Source organism: Trichechus manatus, unplaced genomic scaffold, assembly GCF_000243295.1.
Source record: "Trichechus manatus latirostris isolate Lorelei unplaced genomic scaffold, TriManLat1.0 scaffold00088, whole genome shotgun sequence".
Lineage (NCBI taxonomy): Eukaryota > Metazoa > Chordata > Mammalia > Sirenia > Trichechidae > Trichechus > Trichechus manatus.
In genome coordinates this window covers 3,821,940-3,843,290 of record NW_004444024.1, presented here as the reverse complement: position 1 = coordinate 3,843,290, position 21,351 = coordinate 3,821,940, and the positions used below count along the sequence as shown (strand labels likewise).

General features: G+C 38.0%; 1 protein-coding gene across 1 annotated transcript in view; it reads left to right on the top strand.

Moving 5' to 3' along the window:
* C2CD3 (C2 domain containing 3 centriole elongation regulator) overlaps positions 1-21,351 on the top strand; it is a 192,575-nt gene that overhangs the window by 11,873 nt on the left and 159,351 nt on the right. Inside the window, exons 4-7 of the mRNA XM_004381960.3 lie at positions 3,397-3,620; positions 4,519-4,766; positions 10,335-10,467; positions 11,639-11,767. Of these exons, the coding sequence (XP_004382017.1) occupies positions 3,397-3,620; positions 4,519-4,766; positions 10,335-10,467; positions 11,639-11,767 (734 nt within the window). The remainder of the gene's footprint in view (positions 1-3,396; positions 3,621-4,518; positions 4,767-10,334; positions 10,468-11,638; positions 11,768-21,351) is intronic.

The window sequence follows — 21,351 nt, the reverse complement described above, 5'->3', positions numbered from 1 at the left end:
TGTATGTTTTGCTGTGTATATTCTCAACAACAGCAAAATAAAAAAAACCCACTGTTACGAATTGAATTGTGTCCCTCAAAAATGTGTGTCAACTTGGCTAGACGATGATTCCCAGTGTTGTGTGATTGTCTACCATTTTGTCATCTGAAGTGATTTTCCTATGTGTTGTAAATCCTACCTCTATGATGTTAATGAAGCAGGATTAGAGACAGTTATGTTAATGAGGCAAGACTCAATCTACAAAATTAGGTTGTATTTTGAGTCGGTCTCTTTTGAGATATAAAAGAAGCGAGCAGAGAGATAGGGGGACCTCATGCCATCAAGAAAGTAGCACTGAGAGCGGAGCATGTCCTTTGGACCCGGGGTCCCTGTGCTAAGAAGCTCCTAGACCAGAGGAATATTGATGACAAGGACCTTTCCCCAGAGCCAACAGAGAAAGAAAGCCTGCCCTGGAGCTGGCACTCTGAATTTGGACTTCTAGCCTCCTAAACTGTGAGAAAATAAATTTCTGTTTGTTAAAGCCATCCACTTGTGGAATTTCTGTTATAGCACTAGTTAACTAAGACACCCACAAACTACCAAAACTCACCCGAGATGAATTAGACAAACTAAATAGACGTGTAACTATTAAAAGAAACTGTAGTTAAAAACCTTCCAAAAAAGAAATCTCTAGGCCCAGATGATTTCACTGGTGAATTCTATCAAACATTTAAAGATAAAATAATACCAGTGCCACACAGAAGATACTTCTCAACTTACTTTTATGAGGCCTCTACCACTTTGATACCAAAACTAGACAAAGACAGACTAAAGAAGAAAACTACAGACCAAATATCCCTCATGAGCCTAGATGTAAAAATCCTCAACAAAATATTAGCAAGTTGAATCCAGCAATATACAGAAAGAACAGTAGCACCACAACTGTCATGGATTGAATTGTGTCCTCCAAAAATATCTGTCAACTTGGCTGGGCCCTGATTCCCTGTATTGTTTGATTGTCCGCCATTTTGTTATCTGATGCAATTTTCGTATGTGTTATAAATCCTTTCTCCATGATGTTGATGAGATGGGATTAGTGGCAGTTCATGTTAATGAGGCAGGACTCAATTTACAAGACTGTATCTTAAGCCAACCTCTTTTGAGATATAAAAGAGAGAAGGAAGTAGAGACATGAGGACCTCATACCACCAGGAAACGAGAGCTAGGAGAAGAGCGCATCCATTGGACCTGGGGTCCCTGTGCTGAGAAGATCCTCAACCAGGGGAAGATTGATGACGGGGACCTCACTCCAGAGCCGACAGAGAGAGAAAGCCTTCCCCCGGAGCTGATGCCCTGAATTTGGACTTGTGGCCTACTAGATTGTGAAAGAATAAACTTCTGTTTGTTGAAACCATCAGCTTGTAGTGTTTCTGCTATAGCAGCACTAGATAACTAGGACAACAACCAAGTCGGGTTTCTCCCAGGAGTGGAAATCTGTTTCAGTATTCGAAAATGAATCAGTGTGATGCAGCGTATTAACAATGAAATACTACTGAGCTAATAAAAAGGCATGAATTGTTGATACATGCAACCACATAGATAAACCTCAAAGGTATTTTGTAGAATGAAAGAAGCCCATCTCAAAAGGTTACCCTTTCCCTAAGTCCCTCTTTAACGTTCCCATAACACCAAGTACACATCTTTATGTCAGAACTCATCACTTTATATTAAAATTACCTCTTTATAAGTTCCTCCGCAAAATACTATGATCCTCTGGTTCAGGTTACGTTTTTTTAAATTGCTTTGCTAGAGGCAGCTAGTGCAGAGCCTGGCAGAGAGATGGCATCAGTAAATATTTGTTTAATTGAACAGAGAACTTAGGCCAACCCCTGTGTTTTGATTGGAAGATGGGTGTGGCATGTGTATGGACTTTCTCCAACCCTTTCTTTAAAGGCCAGTAGTAGTTTAGGCCGTTTAGTTGTTTTGTTAATGGTTCAGATCTGCTTAGGAAAAAGCAAGACTCAGTGGTCAGTCAGCAGATCGTTGTTGAGACCAGGGACGCAGCCTTTATAACCAGTGCCTCCTTTGTTTCTAGAATACCAGTGGTTGTCATTTGGCAAATGATGTAAGGAAACACTTTCTAACATTTACATTTGGGCAGCCAGGATTTTATGTGATGCTATTACGGTGATCACTGCACACAGTATTTATCCCGCTGCATTCCTTTAATTTGTCTTTATGGAAAAATACTGATAATTAATAGATTTAAAAGACTTCATGTTACCTGGTTCATGAACAGAATTCTCCTCATCAAGAGCCAGGCATATTTTATTGAGTCTATGCTTTGGCAGTTTCTCTGCATAAATTATTCTATTGACCTTCCTAGAGACATCTTACAATATCTAATTGTAATCTTTCATTTTGGTGTTAGGCCATTCATCATTATTTGCCCCTTGGCTGCTTAAACAATTCCTTCTGTCATTGAAACTAAAGTTTGAACACTGGTGTTCTTTTCTTTTGGGGTATATTCTCCAGTTTATTCTCTGAGATTTTGCTTTAGGCTCTTTATTTTATTTTTTATCCCTCCATTATGCTTTTTTCCTATGTCAGAGGACTAGAGACCCTTTTAATAGTGAACCTGAACTCTCAGGAATGACATGATGACAAAAACTTAAAGTGATTACTTTTTCATCTTACTGTTCCTCCCTTCTCCCCTCCCCCAAGCCCCAGCATAGAATTAGAGCCTTATTTTTCCCAGGCAGCTAACAATAAGAATGCAGAAAGTGCTATTTCAGTCTTTTATGCATAAGTTATCTACTATGTGCATATCAAGTACTATGCTAATTAGTTCACAGGAAAATTATTTCAGACAGGCCATGCCTTCAATGAATTTATAATCTAATTGGGATAATAAATAAACTAAAAGTTATAAATACCTATCTTCTCTAGGCCTCTGCTTTTTTTTTTTTTTTTTTTTTTAATCTTCCAATTAGGATAATATACTTTCCTGATAGGGTTATATTATCACATGAGCTTCTCTCTGTGAAGAGCTTAACACAGGGCCTGGCCTGTAGTAAAATGTTCAGTAAATGGTGTTGGTACAGAGTGTAGAAACACTGAGACGGGAATAGATACGACATCTCTACCTGGATGTTTTCACTGAGGAAGTAATGCTGGAGGAAATTGCATATACAAAGGCACAAAGGAATGAAATATAAAGGACATTTAGAGAACCTAAGTAATTGGTATATTTAGGACAGAAGGATGAAAGAGGGGAGCACAGTGAGAGATGAGGCATCTGAGATAGACAGGAATTTTAATCCTGCAAGGAATGGAAACATTATGTTAAGCAAGGGAGTCTTAAAATAAGTTAATCAGCACTGAAGAAAATTTCTGATATATTAATCTCTCTTTCAGGTCTCGCTTGCCCTGGAGCCTTTGTCAGAAACTTATGACAGCTATAGTCCTCTTCCTACCACTGACGTGACAGAAAACGTGCTTTTATCTGAGCAGGGATTCAGAGAAAATATTGAACCCAGCAATACCCAGTTTCTGGTTCCATCCAGGCCTCATGGGATTCCTGTCACCAAAATTGATGGAAAAGAGTTAGCAACCAACAGTAGTAGGTCAACCACTCCAAGGTAATGAGCATACCTGATGTCAGCCAATCTGTCTGCTCTTACTGTACTCATAGTTTCTACCTTTCATTTGTAATTGGGTAAAAGACTAAAGGGAGAGAGAAGTGCAGTCATTCATTCAGCAATAAGTACCCACTATGTTTCTGGTCCAATACTAGGTGCTGGGTATACAAATTATAAGACACAATTCCTATGTTAAGGGACTGCTGACAATCTAGTGGAGAGGCAGACATAAAAATAAATGAGAACAACTAAATGATACATAGATGCCATGATAGATGTCTGTGAGAAAAAAGATGGAAAGGGCAGCATGTTGTGAAATAGAATGGAGTAAGAGAAACAGTTTTTTTGTTTAAGTAATTATTTACTAAGCGTTTGCGTCCTGTCAGGTTCTATTCTGCACTCTTTGTTTCACTGTCTCACTTAAGCCACAACTGTAGGTAAAACGTCTCTTATTTCCTTCATTAGGGAGATGAAAAACACATTTACAAAGTTACGTAGCAAATAAGACACCTCCCTGCTCACTTAAATAATCAACTATATAGACCAAATAGTCAACATTTACCCTTAAACAAAGATGAGAAGCTAAGGAGGGACAGGGAAACCAGATTAATGGAAACAGAATAAAAAGAATGGAAATAATGAGGATATTGACACATTGTGAAAAATGTAACCAAAACCATGGAACAAGTTGGATAAAAATTGTTAAATGGGAACCTAATTTGCTATGCAAACTTTCATCTAAAACACAATAAAATATTTAAAAAAATAAATAAATCACCTCTTTCAGAGTCCAAGCTACATTGCTGTAAACCACTGATCTACTTTCTGTCTCTGACAAAGTAGGATGTTGGCATAATAGATAATACATTGCTAAAGTTCTCTCTTTTTTAAAAAACAGGGGAAAGGACCACTTGTACTTTGCGGAGAACTCTGATACAATAAAGGACTCTTTCTTTGAACTACAGCACCATCTTAATTCAGGACAAAGTTTAGAGTCTGTAACTCTGAAAGGCAAAGCCCCACAGAAACAGATGTCTCTTCTCAACAGTTCTGAATTCCAGCCTCAAACTAGGACAGTTGCCAAGAGTCGCAGTGACTCATGCGTTCTTTCTTCAAACAACCCTCCTACCAAGGACCTTCTTTCAGGTATATATATAAATATATATGTGTATATATACATACATTTGTGAGCTGAGACTAAGCTATGTTTATTGAGGTTATTCTGCTCATTAGCCAGCCTATGAAGAAAAATTAAGACTTCTGTTGGAACTATAAATAGCCAAATAAAAGTGAGCAATCTTGCTACACTCCAGAATCTCTTACCATTTAAAGGCAACCCTATTAAACCACTAAGTAACTACTAAATAAATTACTAGGTGCTTATAATTGTGGGTTTGGGGAAGGAACCTTTAAAAGAAACCTAGATAGAGGGAGGAGAGTCTTTATCAAAGAAAAATATTAGTCCTTATTTTTTCCCAATTATTTCAAGGCAGATAAGGTTTCTGTCTCATCATCATCATTTATGTATACCTAGTAACAAATCTGTTTCTTTTTCTGAAAACTGTTGGTCTCGGTGGGAACATTCAGTGCATAGCAATGCTGAAATCTTAAGCCTGAAAATTAAGTATGACTGGCCAGACTGCTGTTAAAACAGAAGTTGAAAGAGTCAGTTTACCCTTGTAAGGGCTTAGACTGAAATAAAAAGCAAAGAGGAACAGAATTAGACTACCCAATGTTAGGAAGTAGTATAATAAAAGCTGTTGAGGTACCTATATTACGCTGACTATAATGGTCAACTATTTATTTCTCTGACATCAGGAGCATGACAGGACTTTGTTTTCATCCCGACAGATAAAATTTCCAAATTGCAATGTCTGTAGCATTAGTATAAAAGTCTTTTAAATAATTGAGTAGATAATTTACATTAGTAAGGAATTTTCTTTCCATTGAAATGTGTTATGATCCTGTTTTTAAAAATATATTCCAAGATTATAATTTATTAATTTTAGTCTTTAATGCAACCGTAGGCTATATTAGCAAGAAAGAAAATACTCCCAATATAATCAGAACTTGTCACCTCACACCTGGAATATTCTGTGTATACCTGGGCACCAGATCGAGAAAGATATTCATTCATTCAGCAATTATTTATTCAGCAGCTACCAAGTATCTGACACTCTTCTAGATGTCAGGGATACAGCATTTGAAAAAAAAAATTCCTGCTTATAGATCTTATATTCTAGTGGGGAAGACAGATGACAAACTAGATAAGTATACAGTATTTGATGGTGATAATGGCAATGAGGCGAACTGAAGCAGGGAAGTTGAGAGGAGGGGATATTAGTTTTACATAGATTGGCAAAGGAAGGCCTCATTGAGAAGGTAACATTAGAGTAAAGATCTAAAGAAGGTGAATTCCTCTTAATGTGTACAACTTTGCCAAGGGATAATATTTAAGCCTGGAGAAAACAGTTATCATTTATTGTGTACTAGTTCTGTGCTAGCTACTATACCAAGTGCCTTACACACATAATCTTATGTAAATCTCACAAAAAACATCTAAGATAGGGATTGTTATCTCCATTTTAAAATGAAGGCACAGGCTCAGAGTTTTTAAGTGACTTGTTTTTAATACTCTTTAAGACAAGGATAGCAAAATACCTTCAGGGACCAAGCAAGCAATGTAATTGTTGTGAAGCAAGGCAAGAGTTGCGAACAAGGAAGCTCATATCCTGTCAAAGGGGCAGCTGCTCCTCAGCTCCAGTTCATTATTATCTTAGACTCTAAGACAAAGTCCTGCTTCATCCTATGGTGAGTTCATTGTTTACCTAGACTTGCTTTTAGAAAAAAATTTTTTTTTAAATAATTACTGCTGGCTTGTTGGGCAGACCAAACAAAACATGTCCATAGCCAGGCATAATCCATGGGCTGCCAATGTGCATTCCTCTTCCATAAGAGTTACTAGGATCAATGAGTTTGAAGATAAAACAAGACAGATTTTGGCTCAGTCTGAGTTAATCATCCAGCCTGTGCAAAGATGGCAGAGGACTGCTCCAAGAGGTAGTGAGTTTCACATCACTAGAAATGGTCAAACATGGGCTAGATAACCTCCTGATGGGACTCTTACAGATTGGATTAAATCTCCAAATAGACAGTTGGATATGATCATTAAAGATTCATTTTAACCTCAAGATCCTGGATTACTGAGATTAAGTGGGTCACTTTAGTAGGTCTAGAGCTGTGGTCATGAGAGGGACAGAGCAGATACATAATTATCTTCCTCTTCAGTGTACTATTATAGCAGAAAAGGGAGTGCAGAACTAAATCAACCAGCTAGTATTAATGAAACATTAACTACACACCTGCTTGTAAGAGTTGGGCTTTAGAATAGTAGGGAGTTGGAACAAAAACTAGAAGCTGTATGCCTTTGTGTTTAGCAGGGGCTGTACGAAGGGCATATAAGACATAAGCAAGGGAAATATTTGTCCTGCACTCGCCTGAGTGCCCTTTCCGTGTGCTCAGGAAATGGTTATTGAATTGGCATGACAGAAGATTCCTTGACAGCTCTCATATTGTAGGGTACCAGCTTCCCCTTGAGAAATGGAGAAAAGATGTTCTCGTTGCCATGCCTTAGACTTTAGAGAACCTCTTGCAAATCATGGCTATCTCAGCAGTGAAACCACTTGGAGACTATAAATGGACCACCTATGCTTAGATTTCTTCTGCTTGTCCTCCTCAACCTGCTATTTGGAAAGTGTCTTAAGCACTCATTCCCATTCCGATGATTAAGTAACTCTTAAAATATTACCAACTCCCAGAGGAGTTTATATTTAATAGAGATGAAAACTTTTGAGTGTCTGTTGTGTGCCAGTCATTGTTCTGAGTATTGAGGATACAAAGATAAATAAGATACAGTCTCTGCCTTTAAGGAATTCACTCTAGTAAAGGAGATAGAGTCTAAAGGAGGTACATTACCGCTGTGTGTAATACATGTAACACTGGAAGTATTCGTTTGAAAACATTTTATCAAATGCCTGATATATGCTAGGCACTGTACTAGGCACCAAGGATAAAAAGACCAACAAGAGGCAATCCCTGGACTCAGAGTTGATTTGGTGAGACAGACAATTATAACACTACATGATAAATTCTTTGATAGAGTTAAATTTTGGGAATTTTGACAGCATAGAGGAAGTATTGTGTTTAAGGAATGGAAAATAGTTTGGTATGGTTAGATCATAAAGTATCAATGCTGACATCTCTCTTGAAACATTTCGGGTGTCAGCAGAAAAATTATTTTTCTACATGGCTCTGAAATCTAAACGGAATTTATTATTGGCATTGCTGGTCATTAACCACTTTATTCATACTTATTCAGTGCAATAGCCTCATTAAGAAACTTTAAACCATATCAAATAAAGCCAAGTGCCAACTAGAAGTTAAAAGGAGAAGAGTTTGCTGTCATACACTAAGCTTCTTTAGCTGGAAAACTTAGATTTCAGCCAAATTTCCAATCCTAGCAGACCGTGTTTTCTTTACCCTTTCTCAATAAATAAGTCTTTTTCCAGCTGAATCCCAGAGTTTAAAATTTTTTTTAAATAAATGTAAGATAAATAAATACAAATACAGTGAATTCTGAATGGAAAACAGTGTAGCCATTGACAGAAAAAAGTTAATGCATATTGTTAAATGAAAAAGTAGTTACAAACGGTATATACAATATCCCATTTTTGCAAAAGAAAAATATATGTACATAACATAAGTGGTATGGTAGATAAAAATCGATAAGACATATGTCACAAAACAATACGTGTACTAATAGTTTAATGAGAAGCTAGTTCTGTAAACCTTCATCTAAAGTACTATAAAAAAATCGGTAAGACGTATCAAAATATTAATAATGGATATTCTTGAGTAGTGATATTAATGGGTATTTAATTTTCTATTGCTGTTGTTCTAGTGGGTAAAAACAATACCCTTTTATTGGTTCACAGTTTTGTAGGTAAGAAGTTTAGCGTGATATGGTTGAGTTCTCTGCTTAGGGTATCACAAAGTTCCCATCTGGAGACTCTGGAGAAGAATTCACTTCCAAGCTCATTTTTGTTGTTGGCAGAATTCAGTTCTTTGCAGTTATAGCACTCAGGTGTTGTTTCCTTGCTGGCTGTCAGCCAGGAGCCACTCTTAACTGCTAGAGGCTGCCTGCATTTCTTGCCATGTGGCCCCCTCCGTCTTCAAGCCAGCAACAACACGTTAAATCCTTCTCATGCTTCAAATCTCTAACTTCCTCCTCTGCAACCAGCGTGAGAAAAGTCTGCTTTTAAAAGGTTCCTGGGGTTAGGTCTGCCCACCAAGATAATCTCCCTATTTTAAGGTAGGCTGATTTGGGAACTTAATTACGTCTGCGAAGTCCCTTCATAGCAATAGCTAGATTAGTAATTGAATAACTTGGACAAGGTATATGTATACCAACGGTGGGAATCTGGGGGGCCTCTTAAAACTCTGCCTACCACATGGTGATCTTTATTACCTTTTAGTTTAGTTATATTTCTCACATCACATACTGAACATGGTATTTAAGTAATTTTTAAAAAGTTTTATGTGGTATTAACAAATATTAGATGTTCATGCATCTGTTTGGGGTTTTTTTTCTTGGCCTGACCATATATCTTCCTGACTGTTAGAAGCTATAAATCTCCAGACTAGGGGGCAGGCACTTAGTTTCTGGTTCTACTTGCCTTCTAAACAACTGTTGAACCTCAAGAAAATGACAGTACTTCCCAGAATAATACCGCTGTTCCTTAGAATAATACCGCCGGTCCTCAGCTTTTAAAAGGAAGCCTAAGACATAAAGTAAAACCATATATAGCATATTGATTAAAAACACAGGATGTGGCATCATTCTGGCTGTGCCATGTACGGAATGCATAACTTAGACAAGCTGCTTATTCTCTCTGCCTCAGTTTTTTCGTCTGGAAAACTGAGGAAATAGTAGTACCTATCTCAGAGGGTTATTGGGAGCATTAAATGAGTTAACATAGATAAAATACTTAGAATAGTACTTAGCGCATGATAAGGATTCAGTAAATGTTACCTGCTGTAATTATGTTGTTATTATTTAGGGGTGGGGTAAATTTTACTAGTGGGAAAGTCTCAAGACTGGGCTCCAACCTGACTTTTCCATTAACCTCCTGTATAATCTTGGGCAAGTCATGGAAGATTTTTGGCATTCTTTTCTTCATCTGTAAAAGTGTAAGATTGGAAGAGATTATCACTATAGTTCCTAAAGGTTTGGCTGGTATAGTTTCTAGTGTTTCCTGGGTAAGAATGACATTAAAACTTACAGATAATAAGAGAATTCAGTAAGGTGCCTGGATACAAAAATAATATGTAGACATCACTAGCCTTATTATGTAAAACATCAGTTGGCAGATTCAGTGAATGGATATAACAACTCCCACAAGAAACTCAGTCTGTCCAGAATGGAAACTATTTACTGCTGTAATGCCAGCATCTAAAACAGCACACACAGTAAGTAGCTCGGTAAACATTTGCTAAGTGAATGTCCTCAAGGAATTCTCTAGCTAATGAGGAAGGCAGAGAAGTAAACCATTATAATACACTGAGGTAAGTCCTGTGATAGAAGGAAATGGGCTGAATATTGCAAGTGTTTCTGCTGGATTTTAGATTTTCCGTGTTCTGCTTTTCCCTCTTCAGCTCTGTTAGAACAAGGCAATAAACTGCGTAATGCCATGGTGGTTTCTGCAATGAAATCAAGCCCAGACACTAGCATGTTGTTGGACGAAGTTCATCCTCCTATGAAGGGAGATTCTCTTAGAGCATCAACACAGTAAGTTACAGGATAGAAAAGAACTTCAGCATTTCATTTGTTATTACTTCCTAACCTGTGTTTTTTGTCAAGTGGTAAAATAAATAATCTAGATATGTTCAGCAAATAATTCTTAAAAAGTGGAAAAGAATCCTAAACTAGGAGTTAAGATACTGGCACTTACTAAATGTGTTAACGGATAAATTCTTCCCTCTCTCTGAACCTGCATGTTTATATATAAACTGGGGATGTTCTCTCCTTCCTACCTTACAGAAATGAAATGAGATTTTAATGTGGGAAAGAGCTTTGTAAATTGTAAATTTTTGTATATAAGGTAGTACTACTATTGAGATTAACAACCAAAAAAAAAACAGCAGTTGCCATCAAGTCAGTTCCATCTCATGGCAGCCCTATGTGTATCAGTAGAACTGGCTGATTGTTAAAAGTAGGTTGCTGTCGTAGTCATCTAGTGCTACTATAACAGAAATACCACAAGTGGATGGCTTTAACAAAGAGAAGTTTATTCTCTCACAGTCCGGTAGGCTACAAGTCCAAATTCAGGGCATCCACTCCAGGGGAATGGTTTCTCTGTCAGCTCTGGAGGAAGGTCCATATCATCAATCTTCCCTTGGTCTGGGAGCTTCTCTGTGCAGGAACCTCAGGTCCGAAGGACACGCTCTGCTTCTGGCACTGCTTTCTTGGTGGTATGAGGTTCCCATGTGTCTCTGCTCGCTTCTTTCTTTTATATCTCAAAAGAGATTGGCTTAAGACACTATCCAGTCTTACATACCACATCAGTGTAACTGCCGCTAATCCATCTTATTAGATCATGGAGATTGAATTTACAACACATAAGGAAATTACATCCGATTACAAAATGGTACACAGTTATACAGTACTGGGAATCATGACCCAGCCAAGTTGACAGATATTTTTAGGGGACACAGTTCAATCCATAACAGTTGCCAAGCCCTTCTTCCAAGGCACCTCTGGGTGGACTCGAACCTGCAACCTTTTAGTTAGCAGCCAGGCATGTCAATCGTTTGTACCACCCAGGGACTATGTTAAGTTTAAAGTACTTTCAGTTTTCGGTTTTGGACTAGCTTCATGTACCATCTCTTAGCTTAGTTCATTATGATTTAGATTTTTCCCATCCGTTAGCCATTGAGAAATTATTTTTTTCAAACTTTAGAATCAGAGCCTGGCCTAGGAATCACTTTAAAGACCACATTGAAGATCACCTTCTCCATCCAACTGAGAATGCATTTTGGAAACATGACCCAAAAGCTGATACTAGAGCCATACAGCTGCTGTTAGGCAGGTAAGAGCTCCTCACTAGCTTGCTTTCTTTTAAATTCTTCCTCCAGTTCATTAAGTACATTGTTACATATTCATTTTCCTAAAACAACACTTACTACAATAACCAAATCGTTCACTGTTTCTTCAACTGCTCCTCACTGCCTACTGAATAAAAATCTGATCTTCACAAACTTATACTTATCTTCTCTTACATAATGGTCTCCAATCTAGCTTTCCATGCTTATCTTCTAATACCTTTATGTAATACCGGTGATTACATGGTATAATAAAAAGAGCAGGGATTTTAAACAGATACAGGTTGAAATCCAGAGTCACTCTCTTATTAGCTCGGTGACCTTAAGCAAGTATCTCTGAATCTCAGAGAGGTCAGTAAAATTAGAGTTATACCTAACCTTGCAAAATTGTTGTGAGGAATAGAAATAATGTATGTAAAATAGTTAATACTACGCTCAACATGTAGTAGGTATTCAGCAAATGGTATTGGTAATATTATTTTTGATATTGTTAATGTTATTACTAACATGTGCCCTGGAGCAGGCTCATTTATTTGTTTTCTCCTAAATTAAATACTATCTACATTTCTGTCCTGGAAAGGTAGTAGGTTATAATGTTTAAAAGCGATATGTGCAGTTACAGAGATGTGTGAGAGCGTGTGTGTTTCAGAAATTCCAATTAGTTTGATTTGGTTAAAGTTTAGACTATTTATAGAAAAATGGCAAGACTATAATCATTTGGTATGGCTAAAGGTAGGATAGGTAGACTGAGTAGAGGTGTAAGTTTAAAGGTAAGGAAAAGTATGGAAGCCAGACTTTGAATATTATGTTAATGAGTTTGGACTTTATCTTATAGAAATTGAGTAAAGATTAAAGTATTTTGAGCAGAACAGTACAAAGACCACTCTGGCAGCAGTATTTAAAATCAACTGGATAGGAGAGACAGGAAAGCATGTGGGAATTTTCCCCCCTAGTGGAGGTGGAGAGGTGAAACATCAAAGGTTGAAATGATAGGATTTTATTAAGTGTTCAGCTGCTAACCAAAAGGTTGGCAGTTCGAATCCACCAGCTGCTCCTTGGAAACCCTATGGGGCAGTTCTCTGTCCTGTAGGGTTGCTATGAGTCGAAATCGACTCAACAGCAGTGGGTTTGGTTTTTTTTTCAGTTGTAGAAAGAGGTTTTTTTTTTTTCAGTTGTAGAAAGAGGACAGAGAGTCAAAAATGACCCCGAGGGTTTTGCTTCAGTAATTCCATGGATTGTAATGACTAATTGACATCAGAATCCTCAGGAAGGTGTGAGACAAGGAGTTGAAGACATTAAGTTCAAGTTTGAGGCTAAATCTGTAAAATTTGAGATGCCTATGAGACATTCAAGTGCAGTGTCTGGTAGGCAGATGGATATATAGGACTGAAGCTCAGGAAAGAGGACTGGCCTATAGATAAAAATTTGGGATTTGTTAGCCTATACTGTAGTAATTGAAACCTTGAGAGTGGACAAGATCACCCAGGGAGAGTATGGTAGAATGAAAGTAAGAATAAAAGACACAATTTTTATGTCCACTCACTGACATAAAACCTCAGTAAAATAATGATGAATAAACTCCCAAGAACCAAAGAGAAGAGTAGAGGAAGTGACAGCAGGTGAAAGATGTCAACAAAATTTTGGAAACTAGAAAGCAGATGGACAAGGGTAAGTGTGTAGCAAACTAGAGAAAGATCTACTGTCTTGGTTAGAGGACAGTAATTTGATTGCAGAAGCCCAGAAAGACTCAGGGCTTAGAAATTCTAGATATCTAGTAAACGATAGAAAAATCAGTGAAACCAAAAGCTGGTTCTTTGAAAAGATTGACAAAATTGACAGACCTTTAGCTAGAACCCTCGGTGATGCAAGCAGTTTGCGATCAGCTGCTAACCTAAAGGTTGGCAGTTCAAACCCACCCAGTGGCACCACAGAAGAAAGGCCTGGCAATCTGCTTCCGTAAAGATTACAGCCAAGAAAACCCTATGGATTAGTTCTACTCTGCAACACCTGGGGTTGCTATGAGTCAGAATCAACTCAACAACAACAGGTTTGGTTTTGGTTTTAGCTAAATTGACCAAGAGAAAAAAAAAAGACTCAAATTACTAAAATCAGAAATGAAAGTGGGGATATTATTACTGACCTTACAGAAATAAAAAGGATTATAAAGGAATGCTATGAAAAATTGTATGTCAGCAAACTAGATATGCTAGATGAAATAAACAAATTCCTAGAAAGACACAAACTACTAAAACTCAAGTAGACAATCTCAACAGATCTGTAACAAGTAAAGAATCTTAATTAGTAATCAAAAAACTACCCACAGTGCATGAAACATCTCTGTACATGTTTTTTGCAACTTTTTATGAATCTATAATTATTTTTAAATAAAAAGCTAAAAAAAATTTACCCAGAAGGAGAAGCCTAGGCCAAGATGGCTTCATGCTGAATCCTACCAATCATTTAAAGAAGAGTTAATACTAGTTCTTTATAAACTCTTTCACAAAGTAGAAGAGGAAGAACACTTCCAAACTCATTCTGTAACGCACTTATACCAAAACCAGACAAAGACATGAAAGGAAAAAAAAACAAAAAACTACAGATCAGTATCTCTTTTTATAATCTTTTTTTTTTTTTTTTTGCAATTATTATTTTTTTATTGTACTTCAGGTGAAGGTTTACAGAACAAATAGATTCTCATGAAACAGTAGTACACATATTGTTTTATGACATTGGTTAACAATCCCACAACATGTCAACCCTGTCCCTTCTTGACCTTTTTTTTTTGGTGAAAATATACATAGCCAAAGGTACACCATTTCAAAAATTTCTACATGCACAGTTCAGTGACATCGACTATGCTCTTCCAATTGTGCTGCTATTCTCACTTTAGATGAAGGCTTACAGAACAAAATAGTTTCTCATTTAACAGTTAGTACACATGTTGCCCTATGACAATGGTTAACAACCTCACATCAACACTATCCTTACTCAACCTTGGGTTCCCTATCACCAGCTTTCCTGTCCCCTTCTGCCTTCTAGCCCTTGTCCCTGGACTGCTGTGCCGCATTAGTCCCATTTGGTTTTATGGGGCTGTCCACTCCCCAGCTGAACGGTGAATGTCAGAAGTGACCAGATCAATATCTCTTATAAATACGGAAGTAAAAACCCTCAACCAAATAAAAGCAAATTCATCAGCATATAAAAAGAATTATACATTGTGACCCAGGAATGCAAGGTTGATTTAACATCTGAAAATCAACGTCATATACCATATCAATAGAATAAAAAACAAAAACCACATAATTATGTCAACAGATGCAGAAGAGACATTTGACAAAATCCAGTACCCTTTGATGATAGAAACATTCAACAAATTAGAAATATAAGGGATGTACCTCAGCCTGATTAAGGACATCTATGAAAAATCCACAGCAAATATACTTAATGGTGAAAGACAGGCTACTTTCCCCCTGAGATCAGGAATAAGACAAGGATGTCCATTCTCACCAATTCTGTTCAACATTGTACTCAAGGTTCTAACCAAGGCAGTTGTCGTTGCTTGGTGCCATGTAGTTGGTTCCGAGTCGTAGTGACCCTGTGTGCAACAGAACAAAACACTGCCCAATGCTGCGCCATCCTCACAATAGGTGTTATGCTTGAGCCCATCGTTGCAGCCCTTGTGTCAGTCCATCTTGTTGAGGGTCTTCCTCTTTTTCACTGACCCTGTCATGCTTGATGATTTACCAAGCATGATGTCCTTCTCCAGGGACTGGTCCCTTCTGATACCATATCCAAAGTATGTGAGCTGTACTCTCACCATCCTTGCTTCTAAGGGGCATTCTGGCTGTACTTATTCCAAGACAGATATGTTCATTCTTTTGGCAGTCAATAAAAAGCTTAAAAATTTTTTATTCAATGTTATCCGCCAACACTATGATTCAAAGACGTCAGTTCTTCTTTGGTCTTCCTTATTCATTGTCCAGCTTTTGCACGCATTGAGACAATTGAAAATACCATGGCTTGGGTCAGGCGCACTTTAGTCTTCAAGGTGACATCTTTGCTTTTTAATACTTTAAAGAGATCTTTTGCAACAGATTTGCCCAGTGCAATGCATCGTTTGATTTCTTAACTGCTGCTTCCATAGGTGTTGGTTGTGGGTCCAAGTAAAATGAGGTTTTAAAATGAAATCCTTGACAACTTCAGTCTTTTCTCCATTTATCATGATGTTGCTTGTTGGTCCAGTTGTGCAGATTTTTGTTTTCTTTATGTTGAGGTGTAAGCCATACTGAAAGCTGTAGTCTTTGATTTTCATCAGTAAGTGCTTCAAGTCCTCTTTACTTTCAGCAGGCAAGGTTTTGTCATCTGCATAATGCAGTTGTTAATGAGTCTTCCTCCAGTCCTGACGTCGTGTTCTTCATATAGTCCAGCTTCTTGGATTATTTGCTCAGCATACAGATTGAATAAGTATGGTGAAAGGATACAGCCCTGAGGCACACCTTTCCCGACTTTAAAACACGTAGTATTCCCTTGTTCTATTCAAACGACTGCCCCTTGGTCTATGTACAGGTTCCTGATGAGCACAATTAAGTGTTCTGGAGTTCCCATTCTTTGCAGTGTTATCTGTAATTTGTTATGATCCACATAGTTGAATGCCTTTGCATTAAACGGGTAAGAGAAATAAATACAGAATCAAAAGGACGAAGTAAAACTATCTCTATTCACAGATGACATAATCTTGGATAAAGAAAATCTTAAGGAATTCACTAAAAACTAGTAGAACTAATAAACAAGTTGACCAAGATTGCAGTAAATACAAGATCAGTTTACAAAAATCAATAGTATCTCTATGCACTTTCAGTAAACAATCCAAAAATGAAATTAAGAAAACAATTCCATTTACAAGCCTCAAAAAGTATATACTATGTAGGAATAAATTTAACCAAAGAGGTGCAAGACTTTTCATGGAAAACTACGCAACACTCTTGAAAGAAATTAGAAGAATACAATGGAAAGACATCCCATGTTCATGAATTGGATGATTTAACATCGTTAAGATGGCAGTACTCCCCAAATTGATCTACAGATGTTAACGCCATCGTATCAGAATCCTAGCTGGCTTCTTTGTAGAAATTGACAAGCTGATTCTAAAATTCATATGAAATTGCAGCAGACCCAGAATAGCCAAAACAACTTTGAAAAGAACAAAGTACGAGGACTCACACTTCCTTACTTCAACACTTACTACAAAATAATAGTAATCAGGACAGTGTGGTGCTGACATAGGGACATACATATACATCAATGGAATACAATTGAAAGTCCAGAAATAAAATCATGTGCTTATGGTCCACTGATTTTTGAAAAGGGTGCGAAGACCATTCAATGGACAAAGAAGAACTTTTCAACAAATAATGCTGGCACAACTGGATAGCCACATGGAAAAAAAAATCAAGTTGAACCCTTACCTAACACCATTTACAGAAGTTAATTCAAAGTGAATCAAAGACCTAGGTGTAAGAGCTAAAACTATAAAACTCTGAGAAGAAAACATAGGGATAAATCTTGGATTTGGCAATGGATTCTGAGCTATGACACATAAGTATGGGCAATGAAAGAAAAAAATAGATAAATTTGACTTCATTAAAATTAACAATTCTTGTGCTGCAAAGGACATTAACAAGAAAGTGAAAAGGCAGCCCACAGAATGAGAGAAACCACATATGATATGATTCCAAAAAAGGCAAATCTATAGAGGCAGAAAGTAGATTAGTGGTTCCTGAAGCCTGGAGGTTGATTGGGCGTGGGAGGAAAAGGGGTAGTAGCTAAAAGGTATGGGGTTTCTTTTTGAGATAATGAAAATTTTCAAAAATTGACTATGGTGATAGTTGCACGTACCTGTGAATATACTAAAAACTTTTGAATCATATACTTGAAATAGATGAATATGTTGAGATTTTATCTCAATAAAGCTGTTTAAAAAACAAGAACCAACCCATTGAGAATCCAGCACAATGATTGAAAAAAGACACACCAAGTTTTATAATCTTAAAATTTCGGGTATAAAGAGACAGTGTTAAAAACTTCCAGAGATAAAATAACATATGCAGTATCAGGAATTGAAATGACATCAGATTTCTCACCAGCAGCCGTGGAAGATAGTGGAGAAATGCCTTCAGAATTCTGGAAGAAAATGATTTTTACCTAAAATTTCATTCCCAATCAAACTATCAATCAAGTGTGAGGGTAGAGTAAAAATATTTTTAGACATTCAGGGTTTCATAAATTTACCTCTCTTGCAGTATTCCTCAGGAATCCACAGGAAGATGTCTCTTCAAAAAAGAGAGTAAAGGAAGAAAGAGGAAAGCGTAGAGTCCAAGAAGCAGGGAATACAACATAAGAGACACGAAAGAAGTTCAGAATCTGTGGCCTGTTTAGAAAGCAACCAGTCCACATTGGAGCAGGACAGAGAGCTTCAGTAGGGATGTTTCTATGGGGGGAAAATGGACCATATATTTCCTGATGTGTTTGATCAAGATGAGAGGAAATTTTCAATTCCCTTGAAGAGTTTGGAGCCCTGGTGGTGAAGTGGTTAAGTATTTAGTGGCTAACTAAAGAGTTAGCAGTTGGAATCCACCAGCTGCTCCTTGGAAACCCTATGAAGCAGTTCTACTCTGTCCTACAGGGTCGCTATGAGTTGAAATTGACTCAACGGCAATAGTTTTTTTTTTTGGGGGGGGGCAGGGTTTGAAGAGTTCAGTGATGAAATAGTAAGATACATAGAAAATTAAGCAAATGAAAATTAAGGCAATTATTAATACCACAGGAAACTAGAAGTTATATAAGAAAGACAGTGTAATACATTATATTATGCTTGGCTCCAGTAAGTGTTAACCCTGAAAATTAATTTAACAAATAATGTAAATTGGGGAGTTGGAGGAAAGGGAATGTATGTCTAAGAGTATGGTATAAGACAGCGAATCATTCATTTTTTTATAATAGGAAGTCACTAGATAATTTAGAAAGGGTAAAAATTAGAAAATAGCAGTACACATGTGTTACTTGAAATATAAAAATACAAGGAGAACCATCTAATGGAGTTGAAAGCGATTGCTTCTGAGGAGACAGGCAGATACTGTAGACCTATTTGACTTTTAAACTAATGTGATGGTTAAGATTGTACGTCAACTTGGCTGGGCCATGATTCTCAGTATTAATATGTGATGACCCCCATGATGGGATCTGCTGTGAGTAGCCAGTCAGTTGAAAGGGAATTTCCTTGGGTGTGTGGCCTGTACCCAGATATAAGCGGATGTTCTGGCTTATGCCTGCACTGGATCCTGCAGCTGGCTCCTGTTCTTCTGACCTCCAGTTCTTGGGACTTGAGCTAGCAGCTTACCTGCTGATCTTCAGATTCATCCATCTTCACAGCCTGTGAGCAAGAGCCCTGATCTCCGACCTGTCGATCTTGGATTCACCAGCCCCTGCAGCTACATGAATCAGGAGAAGCCACTATCTTGATCCACAGACTTGGGACGTTCCAGCCTCTACAATCTCATGAGCCATTTCCTTGATATAAATCTCCCTATATAAACTTATATGCTTTACTGGTTTCGCTTCTCTAGAGAACCCAGCCTAATACATTTGATACTGAGAGTGGTTCTAGAGACACAAAATTTTAAGGATGAGTTTTCTAAATTGGTCCTCAAGTCTGGTTAGTCTTAAAGCTGTTGATGATTCTGCTTCTGGCAGTGAAGAGGGCACTTCTAATCCATGGCATGAGGTGGCAATACAGATATGCAACCAACAGATCAGGTATTGGTGAAAGGTGAGGCTCTGGTAAACAGATCTGTGATACCTTTCTACAGTTTTGTCAGAATGAGAAGTATAAGGAAGCTGGTTGGTTGGTCCTACTTTCAATAGACAAACTGGTGAAGGAGATGTGCTCAGGGCTTCAGAGTCAAAGCTCAAGTGCCACATGAGCGACCTCAAAGTTTCCACTTGTGCTTTGAAAGAAAGCCTTATTTCTTGTACTAACAGAGCTGATATTGCTGAAAACCAAACCCAGAGTCTTATTGTAAGAGTGGCTGAATTATAATGCCAGCTCAGTTGCCAACCTCGAGAGGTGTCTGAAGTTAAAGTGAGGATATTGATTGGGAAGAAGTGGGAACCTGAAACTTGGGATGGGGACATAATGGGCAGATAATCAGGAAGCTGGAGACACTGAGCCCCTAAACTCCATTGAATCACTTCTGCCAACAGAACCACTCCCATCTGAAGAGATTACTTCATGTTTGTCTGCTACACCACCCTGCCTAGAAAAACCATTAGCCCCTCCACTCCCATCTAAGAGATTAGCCCTAGTTCAGCTGCCTCTAAAGAGCCCTGGCCTGAATCATTGCCTGGGGCATTGCCTGAGGCAATGTTTTATGAGAGTGCTGAATGGTCTGAAAACAATTCCACACTATCAGTTCTGGCTTCTAGACCTATAACTAGACTTAAGTCCCTGCAAGGCCCAAAAGATGAAGTACAAAGTGTGACCCAGGAGGAGGTACACTACACTCTAAAAGAATTCCTTGACTTTTCTAATATGTACAAACAGAAACCTAAAGAATATGTGTGGGAATGGCTATTAAGGGCGTGGGATAATGGTGCAAGGAACATAAAGATGGATCAATCTGAGTTTATTGATACGGGTCCACTAAGCACAGATTTTTCATTCAATTAAGCTCAAGAAGTTTGGAAAGGATCTAATAGTTTATTTGATTGAGTTGCTGAAACATGGATTACATGGTGGCCTACACTAAATAAAGTTGAAGTACCAGACCTGCCTTGGTATACTGTAGAAGAGGGTATCCAAAGGCTTAGGGAAATTGGCATGCTAGACTGGATTTATCAGGTTAGACCCACAGACCCACAAATGAAATGCCCAGAGGACACACCTTTTACCACAACTGTGAGGAACAAATTTGTGAAGGGATCTCTAGCATCCTTGAAGACTACTGGATTGCTAGTTTATGTAAATCAGATTTGACAGTGGGAACTGCCCTAACTGAATTAAGACACCTAACTACAGTGGGACTGATTGGACCCCATGGTCGTAGGGGCCAAGTGGCGGCACTCAGTCGACAAAGACAAGGTGGGCGTGTTTACAGTAATGAACAGCGGAATCAAAGCAGTAATCAGAATTGTCTGACTCGTATGGACTTATGGTGTTGGCTAATCAGTCATGGTGTCCTTAGGAGTGAAATAGGTAGGAAGTCTACTAAATATTTACTTGATCTGTACAAACAAATGAATTCTAGCTCAGGTGAACAGCAGTCTAACTCAAATTGCCAGAATAGAGGGTCACAGTCCCTCAATCAGTTCCAAGACTTGAGCAAGTTTAAAGACCCACAACCCCTTGAATGAAGGGGAAGCTGGGTCCCCTTGAGGAAGGACTCCAATACAGTGCCAAGAATTTATGCTGTTAATCTCTCTCCCAGCCTTCCCCAAAGGGATCTACAGCCTTTTACAAGAGTGACTGTTCATTGGAGAAAAGGAAATAATCGAACTTTTCAGGGATTACTGGATA